The 18,609-nt window shown below is 42.3% G+C and overlaps 3 protein-coding genes and 1 long non-coding RNA gene across 5 annotated transcripts in view; 2 read left to right on the top strand and 2 right to left on the bottom strand.

Annotated features, from left to right (window-relative positions):
• Window positions 1-344, bottom strand: part of LOC139024976 (uncharacterized) — a 44,040-nt gene extending 43,696 nt beyond the window's left edge. The window contains exon 1 of the long non-coding RNA XR_011476371.1: window positions 292-344. This is a non-coding gene — a long non-coding RNA (uncharacterized lncRNA). The remainder of the gene's footprint in view (window positions 1-291) is intronic.
• Window positions 345-4,151: 3,807 nt separating this feature from the next.
• LOC112072934 (RNA-binding protein with serine-rich domain 1) lies at window positions 4,152-10,268 on the bottom strand. The gene is made up of 7 exons (XM_024140311.2): window positions 10,179-10,268; window positions 9,446-9,592; window positions 9,014-9,181; window positions 8,592-8,697; window positions 5,773-5,926; window positions 5,036-5,177; window positions 4,152-4,698 (listed from the first exon to the last, which is right to left on the bottom strand). Coding segments are annotated over exons 1-7 (819 nt in total). The 5' UTR covers window positions 10,181-10,268; the 3' UTR covers window positions 4,152-4,598.
• Window positions 10,269-10,295: 27 nt separating this feature from the next.
• LOC112072935 (uncharacterized) lies at window positions 10,296-11,967 on the top strand. Of its 2 annotated transcripts, none has more exons than XM_024140312.2 (2): window positions 10,296-10,468; window positions 11,199-11,967. In XM_024140312.2, exon 2 carries the CDS (start codon window positions 11,269-11,271, stop codon window positions 11,950-11,952), a length of 684 nt encoding a protein of 227 aa, XP_023996080.1. In that variant the 5' UTR covers window positions 10,296-10,468; window positions 11,199-11,268; the 3' UTR covers window positions 11,953-11,967. The 2 variants fall into 2 exon arrangements, with proteins under 2 accessions (XP_023996080.1, XP_023996081.1); XM_024140313.2 differs by having other exon boundaries at window positions 10,297-10,468; window positions 11,170-11,967.
• A 1,036-nt stretch (window positions 11,968-13,003) lies between these two features.
• On the top strand, window positions 13,004-18,333 carry LOC112072933 (uncharacterized). Its single transcript, XM_024140310.2, has 2 exons — window positions 13,004-13,137; window positions 16,437-18,333. The coding sequence occupies exon 2, from the start codon at window positions 16,479-16,481 to the stop codon at window positions 17,466-17,468; it is 990 nt and encodes a 329-aa protein (XP_023996078.1). The 5' UTR covers window positions 13,004-13,137; window positions 16,437-16,478; the 3' UTR covers window positions 17,469-18,333.
• Window positions 18,334-18,609: the final 276 nt, after the last annotated feature.

Raw genomic sequence — 18,609 nt, 5'->3', positions numbered from 1 at the left:
ATCTACTGCATCTGCCTATGCCGTTCTGTACCATCACTCATTCATATATCTTTATGTACATATTCTTTATCCCTTTACACTTGTGTGTATAAGGTAGTAGTTGTGAAATTATTAGGTTACATTACTCGTTGGTTATTACTGCATTGTCGGAACTAGAAGCACAAGCATTTCGCTACACTCGCATTAACATCTGCTAACCATGTGTATGTGACAAATACAATTTTATTTTATTTTATTTTATTGATACATTCATATGATGAGGAAAATAAAGATGAATTCCCTCATACGGACCTCTAGGTCAGAGTACATTTACATAACAAACACAAACACAGCCATTTTTCACTCATCCCTGTGTTTTTTATTATTTTACCACTTATGTTTTACAATTCCAGTTGTAATTTGTAGCATTGTATTGTAAAATGTAACCTTATAAACAAAATCGGACTATTAGTCAGGTTGTTTATTGTGCTGACAGTTTCTTTGTTGAGATGAGGCCGTTATTACAGGGTTTAGCAACAGGACATGAGGCTGTTATTACAGGGTTTAGCAACAGGACATGAGGCCGTTATTACAGGGTTTAGCAACAGGACATGAGGCCGTTATTACAGGGTTTAGCAACAGGACATAAGGCCGTTATTACAGGTGTTAGCAACAGGACATGAGGCCGTTATTACAGGGTTTAGCAACAGGACATGAGGCGTTATTACAGGGTTTAGCAACAGGAACATGAGGCCGTTATTACAGGGTTAGCAACGACATGAGGCTGTTAATACAGGTTTAGCAACAGACATGAGGAGCCGTTATTACAGGGTTTAGCAACAGGACATGAGACGTTATTACAAGGGTTTAAGCAACAGGACATGAGGCCGTTATTACAGGGTTAGCAACAGGAGCATGGGCGTTATTACAGGGTTTAGCAACAGGACATGAGGCCGTTATACAGGTTTAGCAACGACATGAGGCTTTATTACAGGGTTTAGCAACAGGACATGAGGACGTTATTACAGGGTTTAGCAACAGGACATGAGGCTGTTATTACAGGGTTTAGCAACAGGACATGAGGCTGTTTATTACAGGTTTAGCAACAGGACATGAGGCCGTTATTACAGGGTTTAGCAACAGGACAGAGGACGTTATTTAAGGGTTAGCAACAGGACATGAGGCCGTTATTACAGGGTTTAGCAACAGGACATGAGGCGTTATTACAGGGTTTAGCAACAGACATGAGGCTGCTATTACAGGGTTTAGCAACAGGAATGAGGCCGTTATTACAGGGTTTAGCAACAGGACATGAGGCCTGTTATTACAGGGTTTAGCAACAGGACATGAGGCCGTTATTACAGGGTTTAGCAACAGGACATGAGGAGGCGTTATTACAGGGTTTAGCAACAGGACATGAGGCTGTTATTACAGGGTTTAGCAACAGGACATGAGGCCGTTATTATCATGGGTTTAGCAAACAGGACATGAGGCCGTTATTACAGGGTTTAGCAACGACATGAGCGTTATTCAGGGTTTAACAGGACATGACGGGTTATTACAGGGTTTAGCAACAGGACATGAGGACGTTATTACAGGTTTAGCAACAGGACATGAAGCCTGTTATTACAGGGTTTAGCAACAGGACATGAGGACGTTAATTACAGGGTTTAGCAACAGGAGCATGAGGCGTTATTACAGGGTTTAGCAACCGACATGAGGCTGTTATTACAGGGTTTAGCACAGGACATGAGGACGTTATTACAGGGTTTTAGCAACAGGACATGAGGCTGTTATTACAGGGTTTAGCAACAGGACATGAGGCTGTTTATTACAGGGTTTAGCAACAGGACATGAGGCCGTTATTACAGGGTTTAGCAACAGGACATGAGGCTTTATTACAGGGTTTAGCCAACAGGACATGAGGCCGTTATTTAGCAGGTTTAGCAACGGGACATGAGGCCGTTATTACAGGTTTAGCAACAGGACATAGGCTGCTATTAACGGGTTTAGCACAGGATATGAAGGCCGTTATTACAGGGTTTAGCAACAGGACATGAGGCTGTTATTACAGGGTTTAGCACACGACATGAGGCTGCTCTGAGGTTTCGTTTCTGCAACAGACTGGAGAGAACATGGGTGTTGCCAATCGTTATCGTTGTGCTGCAGAGTGGTGAAACCACACAGACTTAAACACATAAATGGTTTGTAACCACCCTATGGTTGAGGCATGTCAGAAAATCAAGGTATAACACAAACAATTATTCTGTCAAGACTAACTATATTACATTAACTGATGGCCTATATATCTGAAATATTTTCGTATAACCATATCAACTCTACTTTATGTTAATAATGTATATTTTTTGTTCCACATTGCTCAATAACTATTAGGTAATTTAAAAAATATTTTTTGTATATTTAACTAGGCAAGTCAGTTAAGAACAAATTCTTATTTACAATGACTGCCTACCCCAGCCAAATCCGGACAACGCCGGGCCAATTGTGTGCTGCCCTATGGGACTCCCAACCACGGCCGGATGTGATACAACCTGGATTCGAACCAGGGACTGTAGTGACATCTCTTGCACTGAGATGCAGATGTAATGGCTTGAGACAAAAAAACGTAGATATGACATGGACACTTTTTGAGGCCACACCAGTCTGGTAACATTGCTCATCTGTATGTATGAGGAAGTTGTTGTGCCATCTTGTGCTTTAAGTTTGGACTCACTTACAGAATCAAGGGCAGGCAGTTCACATTAAACCAAATACTGTATGAAAAATACTGTAAAAAAAGACTGTATGAAAACATGAATACAGTCATAGTCGAATACGCTGAAAATAAGTGATATAAAACTTCCCCTGAGTTTCTGTCTGACATGTCTTGGTAATTTTCTGAACTTCTCTGGGAAAGGTAGTCAGATAACAAAATACCCTGGTGCCCCAACTGATACATAATATTATACCGAAATCATAAGTATCAGAAGTAAATGTAATTGCTAAAATATAGTTAAGTATCAAAAGGAAAAGCATGAATCATTTAAAATTCGTCATATTAAGCAAACCAGACACCACCATTTTCTTGTTTTTTGAATTTATTTACAGATAGCCAGGGGCTCACTCCAACAGTCAGACATAATTTCCAAATTATTGTTGGGTCTGTAAGGGTTTTTCTTTATTTTTGTACAATTTTCTACATTGTAGAATAATAGTGAAGACATAAAAACAATGAAATAACACATGGAATCATGTAGTAACCAAAAAAGTGTTAAATAAATAAAAATATACACAATTTGCCATGATGACAGCTTTGCACACTCTTGGAATTCTCTCAACCAGCTTCATGAAGTAGTCACCTGGAATGCATTTCAATTAACAGGTGTGCCTTCTTAAAAGTTAATTTGTGGACTTTCTTAATGCGTTTGAGCAAATCAGTTGTGTTGTGACAAGGTAAGGGGTGTATACAGAAGATAGCCCTATTTGGTAAAAGACCAAGTCCATATTATACAAGCCTGAAGAATGATGCAAACCATTCTGCTCTCGACTGAACACCCAGGTGTGCTAAAATAAACCACTTGTATATTATTATTTTTTAAATCTTTATTTAACTACACAAGTCAGTTAAGAACAAATTCTTATTTTCAATGACAGCCTTGTTCAGGGGCAGAACGACAGATTTTTACCTTGTCAGCTCTGGGATTTGATCTTGCAACCTTTGTTACTAGTCCAAAGCTCTAACCACTAGGCTACCTGCTGCCCGTATATGAGATAGTGCCCTCTGCTGGAGAAGTTTAAACCTTACTACACTAAAGATATTCTCCCTTCCTCATGTCCTCTACTCGCCTCCTTTTGAAAAAGGTCAAAGGCAATTTAGGATCGGAGGCGAGGAAACAAGTGCGCTTGTATGAAATGACACTGCTCCTCCACTAGTGTCATCAGGGAAAGGATGTTTACAGAGGTGGAATCCAAAAATGTGTAAAGTGTTCAAAAGAAACACAGCTAGTTGTGCTAGACATTTTATCAATTAAAGGACAAGTAGCGTACGGGTTTAAATGTGTGCATGTGTTTCTTATATGGCGAAATATAGAAATGTGTCTCTAGCTAGTCAATAAACGTAGACTGGCATATAGACTTAAAAAAAGCCACAGAAATTGACAAACAGTTTGAGGTTGAAGTTTCTTCCTTTTTATTTTCAAAGCATGTACAAAATCAGTACACAGTGGTGAAAAGACAGGCTACACATCTTGAGCAAATCATTAGTACTAAAACAAAGCCTGAGCTCTGAATGGATAACAAAGGACATGACAATCAACAAGTAATCTGAACGACTGTGTGGGAACCTTAAAATGAAAATTGGAAAAACGTAATGAGACAAACAAAAAAACTAGACTGTTCACTTCAGACAAATTCTTTTGAGGTACAAGCTCAATTGTATTTCCTTGAATCCTTTCATCCTCTCTTCTCGCCACCTCAAAGCACAATGGAGGAGAAGGAACATTCCGATTTTGTCCTCCAATGCATTTTCAAGAAGAGAAGAGGGGACAGGATGCAAGTAATCATGGAAAATACATTCACCCTGGGTTGTTGGTGGAGCAGGGGGGGGTAGCGTTGTTCCTCTACCGTGAGGAGTTGGAACTGGAGCGGGAACGATGACGTCTGCGCCCCGGGGACCTGGAGCGTCGGCGCACGGGGGACCGTCTCCTTGGTGACCGAGACCTGCAGGTAAACAAAGCATCACGTATGTGTCAGTAAAGTACCTTTATATGCATCATTTGAAGAAACTCAAACAGGTCAACATATTACACCACAAGGAGCTAGAGGCGCTAGGAGTAGAGAATTAAACACTACAGGAATGTTCTCAGGACAGTGTAGGTCAGATTGGAGGATTCAAATTACTGTTGAAATTGGTGATTGAAGCAAGTATTTGTTACCAGTATTGTACTATAAATCCAGGACGTCCAGGTCACCATAACAAGGCTAGAGCTATCAGAGCAGGGCTATCAAACCACCAGACCCACCAGGGCTCGGGCCATCAACCAGGGCCAACACTAACCTTCTCCTCATGCGAGGTGGGGTGCGGCGCCACATGGGGGGAGGTGGGGGCATTCTGCGTGGGGGTGACTGTCTGCGAGGGGGAGGGCGTATCCTTGGAGCCAGCACAGCAGAGGTGGTGATCTCCTGACCATCAATCTGACCTTGGAACAGAGGAAAGACAGAAATACGCACAAACCTCAACGTTATGCTAGAAACATCTCTGTTAAAATGTATCTAAACATCTCCAAAACATTGAGATTTCAGARGGACACAAAGCAGTACAAGGGGTTAGCCAATAGTCCAACAAAGGCTCTGCACTGTCTTCCAGAAATGATACATTAAGGACGTAGCATTCGCATGAAAGAACACAATCATTGTATGTTTTTAGCTGCTCCACTGGGAGCTGGTATCACGGACGAAGCACAAACCACTAAGCGTTAATCCTTCGTGAGTCACACATCGACTGGGAGAAAATTAAAAAGCCTCTCACAGCTCATCTCCAGTCACGTGCTGTTCGTGCAACCAGTGRAACAGCCAGGTTTAATTGGCTACAATGGGAATGTATTACTTGTAGCTCAAAAAAGTATGTACCAGGTCTGTTATTCTTACAGTCTACAAGGTTGTGTTCAATAGGCACGAAATGACCAGAAACCAAGAGGAACTATCTGAACTTGTCCAATAAGAATTGCTCATTTTCATTTGCAAAACATTCTACTACGCTGTGGCCTAGTGAACATGCCCAAGTTGCCCTCGTACCACCATCCATGTGTTTCAGGGCCTTCTGGGCCTCCTCTGGAGTCTCGAACTCCACATAGGCGTAGCCCCGGGACAGGTTTGGGTGGAGCCTCTCCACTGGCATGTCAATCATCTTGATCTTGCCGTAAGTGGAAAAGATCTCCTGGATGTGGTCCTGTTCAACAGAAGATAAAAATGACTTCCAACATTTATCTCTGATGGCATGGTCTCGACATACAACTCATTCAAAGAGAATAAGTACATTTTTACTTTAAGGCGCAACATGTAGAAATCACTCCGCTATAGATAGCTGCTAAAATACTAAAATGGTCAACTCATTTCAGTTTATGTGACAAAACAAGCAATGTAGGCTATAGTGTAGAGAATCATTGTACCATCTAAACCGCTGTGAAATATATTTCAATATCCCAAAATATCAATATATACAGTTTTAGAACACCTACTCATTCATGGCTTCTTATTTATTTTTACTATTTTCGACATTGTAGAATAATAGTGAAGACATCAAAACTATGAAATAACATATGGAATCATGTAGTAAGCAAAAAAAGTAAAAAAGTAAATAAATAAAAATATGAGATTCTTCAAATAGCCACCCTTTGCCTTGATGACAGCTTTGCACACCCGTGGCATTCTCTCAACCAGCTTCATGAAGTAGTCACCTGGAATGCACTTCAATTAACAGGTGTGCCTTGTTAAGTTAATTTGCAGAATTTCTTTCCTTCTTAATGTGTTTGAGCCAATCAGTTGTGTTGTGACAAGGTAGGGGGATATACAGAAGACAGCCCTATTTGGTTAAAGACCAAGTCCATATTATGTCAAGAACAGCTCAAATAGGCAAACAGAAACAACTGTCCATCATTACTTTAAGACATAAAAGGTCAGTCAATACGGAACATTTCAAGAACTTTGAAAGTTTCTCCAAGTGCAGTCGTAAAAAACATCAAGCTCTATGATGAAACTGGCTCTCATGAGAATCGCCACAGGAAAGGAAGACCCAGAGTTACCTCTGCTGCAGAGGATAAGTTCATTAGAGTTAACTGCACTTCAGGTTGCAGCCCAAATAAATGCTTCACAAAGTTCAAGTAACAGACACATCTCAACATCAACTGTTCAGAGGAGGCCGTGTGAATCAGGCCTTCATGGTCTAATTGCTGCAAAGAAACCACTACTAAAGGTCACCAATAAGAAGAAGATACTTGCTTGGGCCAAGAAACACGAGCAATGGACATTAAACCGATGGAAATTTGTCTTTTGGTCTGGAGTCCAAATTTGAGAATTTTGGTTCCAACCGCCGTGTCTTTGTGAGATGCGGTGTGGGTGAACGGATGAACTCTGCATGCGTATTTCCCACCGTGAAGCATGGAGGAGGTAGTGTGATGTGTGTGGGGGTCTTTGCTGGTGACACTGTCAGTGATGTATTTATAATTCAAGGCACACTTAACCAGCATGGCTACCACAGCATTCTGCAGCGATATGCCATGCCATCCCATCTGGTTTGGACTTAGTGGTACTATCATTCGTTTTTCAACAGGATAATGACCCAACACACCTCCAGGCTGTGTAAGGGCTATTTTACCAAGAAGGAGAGTGATGGAGTGCTGCATCAGATGACCTAGCCTCCACAATCACACGACCTCAATTTTTTTTATGGTTTGGGACGAGTCCGACCGCAGAGTGAAGGAAAAGCAGCCAACAAGTGCTCAGCATATGTGGGAACTCCTTCAAGACTGTTGGAAAAGCATTCCAGGTGAAGCTGGTTGAGAGAATGCCAAGAGTATGCAAAGCTGTCATCAAGGTAAAGGGTGAGTATTTGAAGAATCTTAAAATAAAAAATATTTTGATTTGTTTAACACTGTTTTGGTTACTACATGATTCCATATGTGTTTATTTCATAGTTTGATGTCTTCACTATTATTCTACAATGTAGAAAACAGTAAAAATAAAGAAAAACACATGCCTTAGTAGGTGTTCTAAACTTTTTGACTGGTAATGTGTGTGTGCATATATCTTTATTTTATCCACTGTACAACAATAATATGTATTTTTTCAGCCACAGTACCTAACCCCCTAATGTTCCTGGCTTATTTCTGTAAAAGAACATGCTGTAAGCCCAACATACTGTAAGCCAGTTACTCTGTTAACTTCAGAACTGCCTTCTCCCGGATATCTTCAAAGAGTTCATAATTCAATACAATAATATTGACAATTCCAAGCACCCTGCAAAATTGTGAGATCATGAGAGGATACACAACTGCTACTAACCGCTAACACTGTGCTGCTCCCAGCCTGTTATGTCAATAGTGTGTCAGAGGGTTTGGTACTGTGGCACTAAAAACACACATTTCCATTGAACAATGGATAAATGAAGATCTATTTGATATTTTATTTTGAAAACTCCTTGTGAATGATAAAGGTGTTATGAATGTTTTCATGAATGATTGACTGCAACACTCAGAAAGGTGTTTATGAAGGTTGTTATTAATGATTGACTGCAACACTCAGAAAGGTGTTATGAAGGTTGTTATTAATGATTGACTGCAACACTCAGAAAGGTGTTATGAAGGTTGTTATTAATGATTGACTGCAACACTCAGAAAGGTGTTATGAAGGTTGTTATTAATGATTGACTGCAACACTCAGAAAGGTGTTATGAATTCCTTGTTGTATTATACCACCTTCAAGTAAAGTGTGACTTCAAAAATATCTATACATTTTACATAATTCCCATTGTTGAATTTGGGTTTATTTACACTTGCCACCAACTGTAGTAAGCCCAGAAACACAGCTAGGATGAGCCGTGTCGTGTAGTCCCTCACCTTGGTCACATTTCTGGTCAGTCTTCCTAAGTGAACTTTGGTGGGCTTGGGGCTCGGGCTCCTTCTCCTTCGCTCCTTGTCATCTCCCTTCTTCTGTGTTTTGGACCTATAGCACAATGGACAGTCATTACAAAACCATGAGAGTTTACTAAGTGAAAAGACACTGTTTAAAYCGGGACAAACTTYTAGTTTTTCCCACAACTGAACCATTTTGATCATGATAAAACGGCATTCTCAACCAGACCTAYGGTTCAAATAGTATTTMACATATTTCAACTACGTTCAGTGTGTGCCACTGGTTCCATTGTCCTAGACTAAGATAAAATATTTGGACGATTTCAAATACTATGTGAACCCAGGGATTGTCCCGATGAGCAGACACTGTTTAGCACCACAATCACAACGTATCAGCTAGTACTCACGCGGAGCGGGAGCGGCGACGGTTGTCGTGGCGGCGGCGYCCGGGATCGGGCGACCCAGAGGAACTAGATGAGCTGGAGGAGCTGGACCGGGAAGACCCAGAGCGGCTGGTGCCAGAGGAACTAGAGCCGCTGGAGGAACCAGAGCTGGAGCCAGAGCTGCTGCTGGAGCTGGGTAGTAAGATATACATACACAAACAGGCCAGCAACAAGGGTTGTGTTCATTAAGCACACAATCGAAGGAAACTGAGCAAAACAGGGAGGTACSATCTGAAATTCGTGTCCAATTAACCTCTTGGCCCACTTTGGAACATAGGGCATTCCAGCTTGGCTTAGCAGTGTGAAAAGCCCTAGCTAAGCTAGTGTGTCCTAAAGCACTGTTTGAGGTAGTTAAAGACTGTACATAGTCTGAAAGAGCAAGGGGAGGCATCTCACCTGCTACTGCTCCCAGTGGATGCACTGCGTCGTTTGTGGCCCTTCTCCCTGCCTCTCTCCTTGTCCCCCCCTTCCTTAGTGGCAGTCTTCTCTTTTCCCCTGTCCTTTGACTTTTCCTCCTCCTTACGCTTTGTGGGTGACGGTGCCCTAAGTAAGTGGGGGAAAAAGATGTCAATTAAGTTAGTTAGATGCAATTAAAAAGATAATGAATACATGACAAATGCTGCTAATTTGCTAATAAGTTGCATTATAAAATAAGCCAGGGGCAGTTGCAGTATAACAGTCGTATTCACTCATCACCAATAAACTATCTAGCTTGCTCTCCAATGTTGGTTAAATACAATTGTAATTTAGCTAACGTTAGCGTTAGCTAAATAATCAGAATGTAGGGCTAATTAAGAGAACTAGCTAGTATGGACATAAACTAGCTCGTGCAGTGTGCGAGAAAGTGTAGACACAGTACTAGTAAGATCGCTCCGAACAGCATTAGTATTAAGTTCTTCATCTTCAAACGCTATCTAACWGTTTATATGTTGCGTTTATGCGAKCGCCATTGCCTTSCTCCATTCATAGAACAAGCAAGGCCAGAAACGATAGCTAATTAGCAACGTTGTGCCCTGCTCTGTTGATGTAGCTCAAGCATTAAAATGTATCTAYTGTAATGCCAAAATGGTCAACATTGAGAAYATCGTAATATGGAATAGAAATAGTTATATAAACCCAGAATACGTACATTTCGTTCGAGTCGGATGCAGGCTCAACKACTCGTTCCTCTGTGCTAAATCTGACGCGTAATGATGACGTYGTCGCCTAAATGACGTTTTCCACTTTTTCTCTTTTGTCAACATTCATATGAAAKWCTTTAGCTAGCTATCAACCCTCGACCACTGGTTCTACCAGTAAGGTTAGCTAATAGTTACTTGATAAAAATGTATGTTTTCCCCTAACGATTTAGCTTGCACACTAAAGGAAACGATATGGGTTATTTTCAAATTAGCTGAAAACGTGCAGTATCGTATTGAGGTGAGTTGGCACCACGATCAAAAATTCTTAGCTAGAACTAGCTCACGTTAGTTAGCTATGTAGATAAAATCCTTTCCTTTTTTCAACGTTAGGTTAGGACCGTTAGGCTATGTGTTCACATTGTGGGACAGGTTTGATGCTATCTAGCTCAAATATTTACTAGCTAGACAGTGGACAGTACACAGTGTCCCAACGTTGATGCTAGACTGRTGGTACCGGTGGAGTAATGAAGGTAGACTACGCTACGGCTTCCAAGCTTAGTTCAGGTGGAAGTCTGTGGCAGAGGCTAGGATACACTGCCAGCCGTGTTCTATTGGCTTATGTATTATGTTTATTTAGCTTATTAAATKTAGCTAATAATTTATGTATTTTGCCAAAAATAATCAGTCAATTTTGCCTGGAGTCCTGTCCTTCACAAGTTAAATTGCTTTTAATGTCAGTCTAGCTATCAATGTGAGATTTCAGGTGAAGAAGATTATGTGATAGAATTGGTTTATGTTTGAAAGTCTAATTCCAAATGCCCTATTTACTACAGTTTTTACATTTACATTTTAAGTCATTTAGCAGACGCTCTTATCCAGAGCGACTTACAAGTACATACATTCATACTTTTTTTTGTACTGGCCCCCCGTGGGAATCGAACCCACAACCCTGGCGTTGCAAGCGCCATGCTCTACCAACTGAGCCACACGGGACTACAGTTAGTAGTGAATTCTCTGTCTCTCAACAGATAGAAGTAGCCTAAGTCCCGATTGGAGAAGGGCTCTTCCACTGGAGCAGCCTGGAGTGAGTGACCAACCATGGGCCGTCTGGARGATGCTGCCAAGCGCAAGGTGGTGGAGCTGCGGCAGGCGGGCCTGAGCTTCCGCAAGATCAAGGCGGTCCTGGAGCTGGAGAACATCCGGGTGTCTGCCCAGGCCATCTACCTGTACCTCAAGGAGTTCCAGAGGAAGAAGGTCCAGAGGGGTGGTGAAAGTGCTGCAGCCCCAGACCCACAGACCACACCTGGGGTTGGGGCAGGGAGGGGAGATGGTGGAAGCCGGGAGGGCTGGAACGACCAGCAAATACGGAATCTACTGCGGGAGGCGTCACGCCACGCAGGCTATGTTGCGGCATCAGAGTTCGCCAAGCAGTGTCCTGGCTCCACTCCTCCTGAAGTCAGGGGTCAGGGGCCGTCTGGGACAGGAGGTGAAGGCGCCAGCAGAGGACAGAACAACAGGACAGAGAAACAGGAMGAAGGGAARAAGAAGGAGGATGAGGACATCCAGATTGTCAGTGTCACATCATTGGCTCAGAACTCTCAACAGAGGGGTCTTCCACCCGCAGGAGCAGCGGCTGTGACTGTGACAGGGGCCTACATGCGTAAGAGAGCCACGCCCTCGCCAGCTACTAACCCCATACTGGCAGCACGCAAAAGGCTTCTGGATAAGGCTTTGTCTCATAGAGCAAAGGTAGGCACGTCTCATAGRCGTGTGATTCACTAAGACCAAAAAGGGTGTAGAGACATCAAGTTTGAGTAGATATATACAGAAAGGGTTGGTAACTGGCGGCCGGTGGGCCAAATTGAGGCTGCAAGCAATTGTATTTTGCCTGTTTTTTTTATATTAAAAAAATATAGATTTCAGAAAAATATATTAAGAAAATTTGATCCCAAATATTCAGACCAATAAATAGAGATGTGACAGTGTCTCAATGTAATGGAGGTATGTCATTATTCTGGTATTGTCAAATACAATATCGGTTTGGGATTACTTCAGGTCATTTTGCAGTGTACAAATGGATATAATTAGGCCTATGATCCTGTACTGAGTACAGCACATCGAGTTCATCAACGAGCSTCTGCATTTATGCGCTCTGCACAATTAGCCTGGGGATCGCCTCGGAAGCCCTCATATTCCAAAGCATGATCAATGAGTTAGCCAGCTAACTTTGATAAACCAGAACTGACTTTCTGGTTCATTAAGAATTCTACATTTAGATGTTTTTGGTTGTCAATTAGACAATGCCATTTCAAGCTTATCTTTCTAAAAAATGGAACGTTATTTCAAAATATTTAGGCAAGTTGRTGGCTAAGTCATTAATCCTGCTTTGTAGTATACCGCTCAGGCTTCTCACGTTCTGTTTGAAAGCCTGGGGAAGACCATACAGAAAAGGCCTGTAGTATGGTGGAGTCTACATGTTGGGTAAATCTTTCAGAAGTTGGAATTTACATAAAATCCAAAACCTGTTTTGCTACATTACATCCTTGTTACTCTTTATTTTGCATGTCAAGGATTGTCAAGGTAGAATAGTAGCAGAAACAGACGGGTACCCAAGCTCTAAATTTACAATCCTTTTGAAATGTTTCAGTAAAATAAATTGCATTTCTTGTTGTACATGTTCAGTAGTACCCCCACACAGTACACTCAATTTCAAAATGTTTCCACTTCCTGAACAACCCTGGTTTGAAACAAATGATCATATGAGAGGTGATTACTGTGGTGGTCATGTCATTTCTAGGCTTTGATTGGATCTTTATTTCCCCAGATAAAGAGACTCTTCTTATCAGTCCTACCAGCAAGTAGCAGCTCTCTGAGAAGAGAACAGTCTAATGCTCCTGATGTCCAGAGACCTGTGCAGCAGATCAACCACAGTCCTATGACCCAGTCGCTCAGAGGCTTACTCAAGTGGTGAGTACAAGGCAAAGGAAACTCACCGTCATATACACAATTATTTTAAATGGTGTCCATTAATTCAGAACCGTTCGAAGTTCGTAACAAAAAGGGAGACAACATGGAGATAAGGAATAACAAAATATATTTATTAACTGACGTAAACTAAATACAATTAACAATTGTGTGTAAGTGATTGCACGCATAAATGTGATGAGGGTTGTTGAAAGGTGCCAAATAAAATGGCCACAACCAAAATCTAACAGTGTGTCTGCATGGAGGGAGTCTCCTCAATGAATGGGGAAGAGGTATATTTATCCCGGGACACCCGAGCCCAGGTGTGTCCCATTTCGCTGACAACCCTCCCGGCTCCCACGGACATCCAATTAAGGAAAACAAGAGCAAAGAGAAAGAATTTGGCAGACAGAGTGGGAGGGTGGTCTTCACACCCATAAAACCAGGGACCAACAAGGACTGTCAGAATCAGGCCAACTCCTAGCATCAGCAACACGTTCAAACAATGAAATGGAACTGTAAGTTTCCAACAATCAAATGTGTCCGGGGCACGACCAAAAGAGGAACAACCCCTTGGTAAATCTGGGTCAACTTCCCAGAGCAAACTCTCCTGAGAGCTTTCCTTCTCTAACCAACTCAAGCCGCTCTGGTTGCAGCTTTATTTTTGCACGCTCCAAATCCTGTTTAAATTGCAATTCCTTTTCATACTTTACCCAATCATCCTTTAGCTGTAACAGACGCAGTTCTTTCTGCTGTTCAAAAAGAATACTAGGGCTAACAGACGGTGCAGCCGTAACGTTACGGGGAGACCTCTGCAGAAGCTGCCCCAGTGGTAACTTCAAGAACACCACTCCAGAGGCCTTCGATATCAACCTAACAATTTGACATTTATCACTAATTTCAACCTTGTAGTGTTAAGCAATCTTCAACAGCTGTTCTTTAGTACATAATTCTAACAGTTCCTCTGATGGAAAGTGAATGAACGTGTCTACGTAAGATGCCATAGTCACAAATACAAAAAAAAAAAAAAATCTCTTCCCCTCTGCTGAGAACACCAGACCACGAGAGAAATGAGTCACACTGGGCACCACAGAAGAGATGATATATGGAGCTTCCCCAAAACCTACAATAACTCAACCCTAGTCTTCATGCGGATTTGAGGTGGGTAATTACACACTGTAGCCCGCTGGCAAGGGAAAGAAATACACAAAAAAAGACACCCAGCACGCTGGCAGATTCCCCCAAGCCACAGATGTGCCCCCGAGACAACTGCTCAGTCCACGGACACCAAACAAAATAACCATGCCCAACATATTCCAAAGTGAAACGTCACTAAGCTTAACAGGGGGAAAAGAAAAGCTCTAACTCCTGGTAGCAAGTTTCACTACCCTACCCAAATCTTCCACTGAGGTACACAGCCGATTGTGCTCACCTCAGACCGCTGTCCCAACAGCAAGTAGGGCAAGAGTCTCCAGCCTGGGTAGGGGCCTGGAAACTAACCATTGTACTCTCTCCAACGCAGCGCACAGCAAACTATCCACTGCAGTAGCAAGTTTACCAAACAAAAAAGGCAACCAACACTGGGCACCAAACATTACACCTCAAAAGCTGTWACAAAAGATGCAAACAAAGCCCATACGGAGTTCTCAAACATTAACGCCACATTTTCTCCCAAACACAACACACATACTAGTAAGCCCAACGACACGAGTGTTAGTCCATAATGCAGCAAAGTGCTATACGCCAAAATGTCTAGGAACCAACCTTCAGATCCCAGACGAGCCCCCACTTGTCACGAACCAGAGCGAAGTTAACAGAAAAGGGAGACAACATGGAGATAAGGAATAACAAAATATATTTATTATCTGACGTAAACTAAATACAATTAACAATTGTGTGTGAGTGATTGAGTGATTGCACGTATAAATGTGATGAGGGTTATTGAACGGTGCCAAATAAAACAGCCACAACCAAAATCTAACAGTGTGTTTGCATGGAGGGAGTCTCCTCAATGAATGGGGAAGAGGTGTATTTATCCCGGGACACACCCGAGCCCAGGTGTGTCCCATTTCGCTGACAACCCTCCCGGCTCCCACTGACATCCTATTAAGGAAAACAAGAGCAAAGAGAAAGAATTTGGCAGACAGAGTGGGAGGGTCGTCACAATCAACTATTTATCTTTAAGTTGTCTATTGAAATGAACAGCATTACAAAAGTTTAACAGTGGTACATCTTTCAATCAAACAAAAGGTTGAACAAACACTCMTTTCGATCGGTTTACCTCAGGCAATGCAGTTCCTCCCAACACGTGGCATGCGCTATGCGCTGAGTGTTTGGTCATCCTTTTGTTGGATTTCTGTTCATTTCTTGGAAAGAGAATGACAGTTAAAGTGTTTTGTTACAGTGTATGAGTAGGGGAGGTCAGGGACAGGAGTAACACATTTTGAAGTTGTTTTAAACATCTTTATTTAACACTGTTTGATTTAAAGATTTCAGAATTTCACATGAACAACTTACATTTTGTCTGCTAACTAAAGGTAGGCTACAGTTACATGTATACTTTTCACAATTCAGGCTTAGACCCAACGTCTGAAAGTTACCCCAATAGCAGGGACAGTTGTAACACTGTCTTTAATGGTAAAACATTAGGGGTAATTCAACAATGGTATGATTTYAAACAGATATGGATGAAAATACACAAAATTGACAAAAAAAACGAGTTCTCTTTTAGGCTTGTCATATTGACCAGAAACTGAATAGCTGAAAAACTAGATTTAGTGTACAAAAATAAAAAATGTGTCTTTTACATTTTTTTCCCGAAGGTTTTATCATAGTTGCATTGCCAACGTTGATGTAAAGAAGTGAAATTTGATATAAATATGTTCATGTGTCTAAATGCTATATCATTTTAGGTAAAGGGSTAAGTTGTAACAATGAGTTACAACAACTAACCCCAATCTTGGGAGTCTTGTGAAAAAATACAACAATTATTGTCATCAACTATACCAATCAAAAGYCCTTATCTTACTGATAAGATATGTMTCGATWCATAGAGAATGTTCCAAAGGTCAATAATAAAAATAGAGAGGCAGCAAAAATATATTTTAAAACATGGCCTCAAAACAAATCTGTCAAWGAAACCAAAGATAATTGATGGATAKATTTGTTTTTAAATTAAACTTCATAGTCATGTAAAGACTAACCAATCATTGGCACATGGAACAGCTTTCTAAGTAGGTTTTAATTGTATATATTTAGCCTGTTACAACTGACCCATGTTACAATGGACTTYTACTCTGCAGAGGAATTTGGATGGCCAGCAAGGAGCCAGTGTTCCCAGACAGATGTTCCAGCAGAGAGTCGGTGGCCAAGCTGTCCGCTCCCCACACCCTGCTCCTCCCCGTGTGGGCATCCGGCTCCCCAACCCCCCACCACCGCCACCCACCTCCCAGGGTAGTAGCCCTGTCATCCGCCTCCAAAGCCCTGGGAGCCAGGGCATGAACCAGGGCCTTCTCAGGAGAGACAGGAACCCCAGCCCTCAGCAGGCAGCTCACCAGGAGGCRGGAGGGAGATGCGGGGGAGGGAGTYGTGGYGGTCTCCAGGAGCAGGTCCAGACCCTGGGCTCTGAGATCCACAGCCTGAGCCTGGCGGTGCGCATGCTGGTGGAGCAGCAGTACCGGCTGGAGAGGGAGCAGGTCCAGCAGACCCAGGTCCAGAGGCAGATTCTCAGCACCCTGCAGACCCTGGCCTCCAGACTGGAGGCACCCTGTACCAGCCTCCACCAGCAGCGACAGCATCCCAAAACTCCCCCACCCCCGGTCTTACCTGCCTCAGGCTCTGCCTCCTACAGCCAGGACACGTTCCCCTTCAGCCAAGGAGGGTATGCTCAGTGTAGCCAGGCCCAGCCCAGCTACAACGGGATGGACAGCTCCAGTCTAGAGACCATAGAGACCTTCAAACTGTCCGGACAGAGCCCCCATGGCATCAACGGCTTCCAGACAGGCAGCATCAGTAGTACCACCGATAGCCTCACGCTCACACACACACCGACATACACGCTGGCGCACACACAGCCTTACTCGTCAGCCTACACACAGCAGCCACACACTCAAACACACATGCCCTCATGCACACAGTCTTACGCCACCACATACACGCAGTCACACACACAGTCCTATAGAGGAACAGACAGTACAGACTATCCCAGCACCAGCACAGAGGGAGCTCTCCAGGACTGTATGGCCCCCACCCAGGCCTCTGTTGACCAGGACTCAGACATCACAGTCTCCCCACAGGAAACCCAGCTCAACATCATTAAAGTGGAGGCACTCTAACATGCTGACCAGACCGTGTGTGTGTGTGCGTGCGCCATCGCGCGCATGTTGATTTGTCCACCCACACCAGACGCAATCAGGACACGCAGGTTGAAATATCAAAACGAACTCTGAACCAACTATATTCATTTGGGGATAGGTCGAAAAGCATTAAACATTTATGTCAGTTTAGTTAGCTAGCTTGCTATTGCTAGCTAATTTGTCCTGGGATATAAACGCGATRGGTGTGGTCAGCATGTAAGGCTTTAGTTCACTCATATCCAGACTTATAGGGACAGTTTTCTGGACACAGATTAAGCCTAGTCCGAGACMTAAAAGCATGTTCAATGTATAATGGAAATTCTGGAAAAGGAGCTTTAGTCCAGAACTATGCTTAAATTGGTGTCTGGGAAACCAACCCCATAGGGTTCTGTTCCATAGTTTAAATCCAAAGTTGCTTCTGCTCTGTTCACATTTGTACATTTAATTATCCACTACCTCTCCTTTAGCCAAATGTTTCAGTACATGTTATGTCTTGGGTTTTTAAGGGATTTCTTATGTTTTTGAAGCATGTGTCATTATTTTAGAACCATGATATCCCCATWGAAATGAATACCACTTCATTGTCCATTCTGAAAGGAACATTTGTCCTCGAGACTATCTACCATTTTTACATGAAACACTTATCAAATCACAAAGAGCAATATAGAAGCATGTCCTATCATTTTAATAATGGATTTTGATTKTMTTGCCATCAGTCTTTAKAGAGCATTAAAGTCTTCACCAATGCAAGGTCTCTGCTGCCTTCTGCTAGATCAGCCTTAAAGTGCAGAATGTCCTGTCTGTGTACAGAACTAAATGTACTTGAATAAAGTGCTACATAATATCCAACAAATTAGGAAGTTATTTTGGTTGTAATATTTATGGTGTTACAGTGGAACTGAAGCCTTTTACTACTTTGCAGATATGAAACAAACGGTCATATCAGTCAAAAATATAACATTCCAGTTCATGCTTCAAAACCAACTTTACAAACTTTTTAAAATAGGTATATTTTACAAAAAAATTCATGACCTAAGGCATGTTTTGCAGAATATATGAATGAGTTCAATGCATAATTAATATAATTCACCAGTACATTTCTTGGTAGTCCAAAACATAT

The sequence above is a fragment of the Salvelinus sp. IW2-2015 genome, unplaced genomic scaffold (genome assembly GCF_002910315.2).
Source record: "Salvelinus sp. IW2-2015 unplaced genomic scaffold, ASM291031v2 Un_scaffold2093, whole genome shotgun sequence".
In the NCBI taxonomy this organism is placed as follows: domain Eukaryota; kingdom Metazoa; phylum Chordata; class Actinopteri; order Salmoniformes; family Salmonidae; genus Salvelinus; species Salvelinus sp. IW2-2015.
This window is presented reverse-complemented; position numbering and strand designations above follow the sequence as displayed.